Source organism: Sardina pilchardus, chromosome 6, assembly GCF_963854185.1.
Source record: "Sardina pilchardus chromosome 6, fSarPil1.1, whole genome shotgun sequence".
Taxonomy (NCBI): domain Eukaryota; kingdom Metazoa; phylum Chordata; class Actinopteri; order Clupeiformes; family Clupeidae; genus Sardina; species Sardina pilchardus.
The window spans coordinates 33,061,061-33,067,604 of record NC_084999.1 but is presented as its reverse complement, the minus strand read 5'-3'; the positions used below and the strand labels follow the sequence as shown (position 1 = coordinate 33,067,604).

The window sequence follows — 6,544 nt, the reverse complement described above, 5'->3', positions numbered from 1 at the left end:
CTGAAGCTTGTCCACACATTTAGTCTAAGACCAAAACTGAACTAACTGTAAACCAGGTATGTAGTGGAGGATATGCTGCCATTATGGTTGAGTCAAACTCATTCAGGGCACTAGTTGCCAAAATACCGGTCAGAGGAGGGGTAGCCCTCCCGTGTAGAAAAACTTTTTTGAACTAGACGCCCAATATAGTCAAATGAATGTGGAGTTCAAACAAACGTTATTTGTATTGATCCACTATATAAACATAATATCTACAGTATATGTAAAACCCACCAAAACCCTCAGTCAACCAGCCAAACCTAAGAGTTTTGGAGAGCCATGTAAAACTGAAGGGGTAAAGCAGTATTTAATGACTATTATGCTCACTTCTACTGTGCCATGATACTCACTCAAATATTGTGTAGTCTCATCTTTCTGTGGAGTCCCATCATCTGCATTTTCCTCAACCTCCTCCTCTACATCCACCACAGTCCTTCACCTCCTCTTGCAGCTCCTGCAACTCCTTCTCCTCTCTATTCTCCAGTTCCTCTTCCTCCTCCTTTTCTTTCTCCTCAGTCTCTTTTTCCTCCTTCCCCTTTGTCCCATCTTCTTTCACCTTCTCCTTCTCCATGACCACCAAATCTTGCTCCTCCTTTTGATCTTCCTCACTCGGAGTCATATCTGATCATTCAGACAATGATGGAAAGTTTAAGCCTTTTATTATATTTCGTTTATTACATCCTGTGCCATCTCCAATACACTCAACCAACCAAAAACCTCATTCAACTCATCAAGTTAAAAACTTAGAAAAATAATGTTATATTTTTCTATGACTGTCTGTTCAATGTTGCTGTGCTGTGTGTTACTACTCACCAATGGAGACTATTCTGGTTTTCACCAAAGCTGTGGCCTTGTCTGTATTCACCAGATATATATCACCCCCTCTTGCCCCTCTTTTTCTTCCTCCTTCTCTTAAATCAGTTGTTTATCATTCAGCTCTTTTCCTTTGACTTCAATGTCTTTCTCTTTCTCCATCTTGTTCTCTCCCTTCTCCTCGTCCTCCAGTTGTTTATCATTCAGTCCATTTTCTTCTTCTACTTCAGCAACAAATTCAGATCTAGTTGAATGGTCATCTTGTGAAGGCCCCTCTCAGTCAAATTCATTATAATATTAGGCCTAAAATTTAATATAGTAGGCCTACTTGCTCACATATTAGAACATGTTTTCAGAATATATTTAATACAATTGAATTACTATCCACTTATTAATCATTGACTTACAATGTAGAATGGTGTGGTTTAGCACTGCAATTGGTTCTGCAAAAAAGGACCGTACAGCCCCAATGACAAATGCATTGAGCATTGTTCAGTAACAATTATTCCACTTGTTAGGCACATTTCTAAAATGAAATAAAGCATACAGTACATCGACTCACTATATGTGCCTTATTTTGCTACCCATTGGCCTACCCTGCTCGCTCTTTCTTATAATAATAATAATGACTAGATGTACCTCATGGCGGTACAAAATATGACCGTCACCGCACAGTTCTGCACATTCTGTCCGGAAAAATTATTGACGCTTGTCAACTTGTCTGTATCTCCTATTTGTGCAATTTATGCATATATCTCCTATTCTTGCATCTCATGTGTACATAAATGAGTGTGTGCATGTGTGAGTTTGCTCTTGTGTGTGTGTGTGTGTGTGTGTGTGTGTGTGAGTGAAATTTAGGAGTATGACCAACTTATAACTAACAGATAAACTCCCTTAAATCATCTACCTTTGTTACACACTTGAAACAAAATGTCTTCAAAAGTATGTTGAAGTGGTTACATTTATTAAGGCTCAGACAGGGTTGAGGAAGGTGTTGTGATATTTCTTCCTTTTAGCATTTTGACCAAAATATGACAGAAATTTAGACCTCAAGAAAGTAATGAGTAAAGGTGCAAAAAGGGGGGAAATATCTGAGCTTTAAATATTTCTGTTACTCTGGCAATAGGTTACATCAAACACATGAAATGGTGTTTTACTCCAAAACATCACTTACAGTATATGAAGTGTAGAAACATTGGCATGAAATGAAAGTCTGGGATTACAGGTAAACCAACAATATATTTATTAAGCATGATCAAACATCAGACTGATATTAAATTGTCAGTTTGTTCATGCATGTGAACAGGATAATGTAGTATGTTGCATCTAACCACCGTAACAGCTTTGTAAGGCATAATTAATACTGCTCTGAAGAGTCATTTGGAAAATTTATGAAAGGCTACAGCAAGCAAAATATGATCAAGAAAATTCACTGCATCATCCATACTGTATGTTCTGTACTAGCTTTTGATTTGTGTAGCAGTCTTCTTTTTCTTTTCCCAGCTCGTACTAATTTGTGAAATCATTCTTGTTGATGTCTGTAAATAATAATACTGTGCAGGCGTTTGGGGGTGGGGTGGAGTGGGGCGTGGTGTTACTATACTGGTGTCGATGGATGGTTAAGTAGTAATGGCAATAGTAAATATGGTGCCAATATGCATGAGTTTTGGTGGTGTCTGCATTATAAAAGCAATAGAAGTGAGATTTGGCACAGTAGTCTTATTGAGTGTCAATTTCTAATAATGTCCCATGCATGGCATGTAGGATGGAGTTAGATGCTGGTGTGTTAGGGAATGGAGGGTGTGTTTTTACTGAAATGGCATATATTTTTAAGGATTTATAACTGAACCAACTCTAAAGAAAGGTGAAGTATGACTACTTATCTCTAATGGGTTTTGATCGGTCATTACTTACTGTATATTTTAAGTTAAACAGCAATTCATTGGACAGGTACAGACTTGCTGCTCATGCCTTTGGCATTCAATGAACTGTCCCAGCCCAAGAAAATGAAAATGTAGATTAATACCACTATGTGTGTGTGTGTGTGTGTGTGTGTGTGTCTGTGTGTGTGTGTGTGTCTGTGTGTCTGTGTGTCTGTGTGTCTGTGTCTGTGTCTGTGTCTGTGTCTGTGTCTGTGTCTGTGTCTGTGTGTGTGTGTGTGTGTGTGTGCCTGTGTTAATGTTAATGTGTCTCTGGTGCTCAGTGAGAGCGTGTCTCCAGGGTAAACCAAACGGGTGATGAGCTGCTCCTCTACTGAAGCTGCATGGAGTAAGTAGCTGGCTGTATGTGCCTGTTTGCTTGCTTGTGCAAATCCCATGGAATGTAAATCGACATGAAGACCACGTCAGGGCCAGAGATGTACACTGAACAGAGTGCAATGTCACGTTGTAGGGCTCGCTTCCAGAGTGTCCACTCAGTCTTTATTGCTTTCTCAGCCTTGCTCTCCAAGGCCTCGGCCGTGCCGGCACCATGATCCCCTTGCCCCCTCACACTGCGGCCATGGTTACGGCGTGCCCATGAGTAGGTAGAAGGTGAGGGCGACGATGAGGAGGAGACACAGGGGAGAGTTGAAGGTCTGGTAGGCTGTGGACGGCATGAAGATGTCCTCGTATTTATAAATGCTGATCATGCGATCTGACACGGGGGGAGAGTCTATGTCATGCCTGGTGATGGAACCTGTAATGGGAAAGACAAAGGTCAAAGAAGTACTCACACACTCACTCACACACACACACGCACATACACATCTTTTACTGCAGCCAGACACTCACCCTGTATAGCAGGTCCCCAGGCAAACAGGTAGTACCAGCTGAGGTGCAGGTCAACCAGCGTTTCCTCACGGGGTACGTAAAGTGGCCGCTTGAAGCGGCACGTCACACGCCCATTCTCGAATATCCCCTCCTCGTCTCGCGCCGGGTTGCGCTTGATCTCTTTGGCCCACTGGCCCACGTTGTAGAAGTGGTGGATGCGAACGCGCCCGTTGTCATCATGAACACAACCCATCACATCATCACCACCCTGACAGAGGACAGGAAGAACCTGTTACACTATGTACATACACACACTGTGACCAAGTACATTCATATTTACTGTTGTGTACAAAATAAAACGTGGTGCAACTGAAAGTGCAAGAGTGAGGATATTACTGCGCCTCACAATACAGTTATCCCTCTTACCTGCTTAGAAATGCACCACGTTTTATTTTGTTTCACCATACTTGGTTGTGTGACTACTCGTGTAACTGTATTTTAATAAGGAAAACATGGAGGTGTTTGGTCGCTTTTAACTTAAACTCTGTTTGGATCCTAATGAATGAACTGGGCTAGCTAAGTGCTACCAAAGTTGCGCCGCACGCCAGAGACATTGAGTGCATGCATTGAAATGTGAGAGGTATGTATCAACTTGTCTTAGTTAAGGGAATAACGTAGTTTAATATGAAAAAATGGCGAAGTGTTCCTTTAAATGACCAACTAATTTAATAGTGGTGTAGTCTTAGCAACTTTTTTGTTAACTATTGTATTGTTTAGGTTTGTATGTCACTTTGGACAAAAGTGCCTGCATCTGCTATTACTGTTATATTTCTTGAGGTGCTCTTAGAATTTCTAAGTTAAAAATGCTCTTTATGTTGTAGGCCAAGTCCAGATGACATAAACCTGCTCTCACTGATTGACTTCAGTGAGGGCAGGTGGATGGAGATAGATACCATTAAATATTTGCTAATTGAATTCAATATGCTTATTTACATTTTGTATGCATTTAGCTGACACTTTAATCCATAGCTACAGTATTTACAGAGACCAAGTGCAGGGACCAGTCTCTCTGGAGCAACTCGAGATCAAGTGCCTTGTTCAAGGGCAATGTGGCAACTGGAAATCAATTTCCATATTTCACAATTGCCTGTGGCTGCTGCATGGCAGCCAAGTTCCTTAGCCACTACACTACCACCACCCCTTATGTGGTGCCTTCATTTATTTATACTTCTTAGAGCAAGTGGCAGCAGTAAATAAATGGGGGGTTGTGTGGCAAGAAGGCATAACAGGAAGAATAAGCAGTCAGCCATGTTCCTTCATGCCTCTGTAGTCTGTTTGAAGCACTGCTTCTGATAGGACAACTGAACAGAATGCATGCGTGTAACTCAACTCCCAAACATAGCTTATTACCAGATTCATCATGTTTCTTTAAACCTCATTCCTCTTCGCCTCTTACCATTTTCTTATCCGATGAGAATCCCACAGCAACCCATCCATCTGTGTCAGCACTCAGCTCAAACTCCACATCTGTGCCGATACGGCGGAAGCTCAGGAAGTAGTCACATGTCTCTGCATCGCAGCCAGGCTTCCCATATCTACAGAAGAATATGCACACCCCATAGTCAGCCTCTTATGAAGGACTTACTTTCTCTTATGTTAATAAACAGTGACTGGAGCCCCTTAAAACCTTGCAATGAAATATGACGGACTACAGCAGGATGTGTTAGCTTAATGTGTTAGTTAAATGAATGAAGTCTGGTTGAGATGTGAAGTGCTGAAACACAAACAACAGCGCCTGGTTTGAGGGAAGCACAGGATCTTGGTGTTTTTTGTGGCTCTTGACAAAAGGCAATAAGCCAACAACCTTATGCCACCAATGCTGAGCCAAGTCCTTGCTGTGCAGTAGCCTACCATCTACACCCTTTGTATGGTCAGCAATGAAGAGAGTGTTCAATTGTGTATGTAAGCTCTCTGACACAGACACAGAAGGCCGAGTCCAAAAGCCCAGCCCAGTAGAACAGACTAAGCACACACGAGTATAAGCACTTACTGCCCCGGTGTGAACAGTAAACATCAAAGACGGACTGTTTTTATCCATTGTACCCAAGAGTTTTCGGTTGTGTAATTTGTGCTACCTCAAACAGCATCATTCGAGTGATAGATTTTAGCCCACTGTGCACACTGTGAGTCTTATTTGAGTACAAATTAGTGGACACACTCCGTCTCTATTTGTGTGCGCTTGCTTCAGTTCAGTTCACATCAAACATTAAAAATGCAGCCGTTTCTAAGGCTTCTGCTTGATCTGCCTTGTTATTGACACATGAGCAAACACACAGCTGAGTCACTAGCCAAACCGCCGTATATTTAAGGAGTCATATTCAGAACAGAGGTGTTTTCTTCTCACCTCACACAGCCCTTAGTTACTCCACAGTCGGTGACTTTGATCCGTGCAAATGGGTCAACAGGAGGAGCGGTGGGAAAAGGATAACCTGGAACCAAAAAACACACAAGATGACCATGTGGTTTAATCTCCTCTCTTGTTCCCTCAATCACAATTATAATTAAAAACAATGTTATTGGGTGGAATTGGCTAGGAAGTTAATCCAGGAAAGGGTAAAGTAATATATATACTGTATATAGGGTAAGGAAACCTACTGTACACTGAAAATAGCTAGGCTAGTTAGGCTGATCAGAGGTACATACACTCAGCCGCAAAGAATGCTACCTACTATATTTCACTGTATCCACACTGTCTCACTAAAACCTGACCTGACCCAACAATCCCTTCTTCTCTAGCCATGGCTGGCAAACGCTGCTGGCATACTCGGTGAACGTTGAAGATCTAAAACGAGCGAAGACGACGCCGGCGAGGGGAGGAAAATAAGGGGCACCGAAATGGTGCGCCAGCGGGGTGCTGACCATGGTGCTGATGGCACTCACGG

The 6,544-nt window shown here is 42.1% G+C and overlaps 1 protein-coding gene across 1 annotated transcript in view; it reads right to left on the bottom strand.

The window, feature by feature from the left end:
- Positions 1-1,807: 1,807 nt before the first annotated feature.
- LOC134082193 (DOMON domain-containing protein FRRS1L) overlaps positions 1,808-6,544 on the bottom strand; it is a 5,423-nt gene continuing 686 nt past the window's right edge. The window contains exons 2-5 of the mRNA XM_062537838.1: positions 6,007-6,091; positions 5,059-5,197; positions 3,624-3,870; positions 1,808-3,528 (exon numbers count right to left, since the gene is read on the bottom strand). Of these exons, the coding sequence (XP_062393822.1) occupies positions 3,356-3,528; positions 3,624-3,870; positions 5,059-5,197; positions 6,007-6,091 (644 nt within the window). The 3' untranslated portion in view covers positions 1,808-3,355. The remainder of the gene's footprint in view (positions 3,529-3,623; positions 3,871-5,058; positions 5,198-6,006; positions 6,092-6,544) is intronic.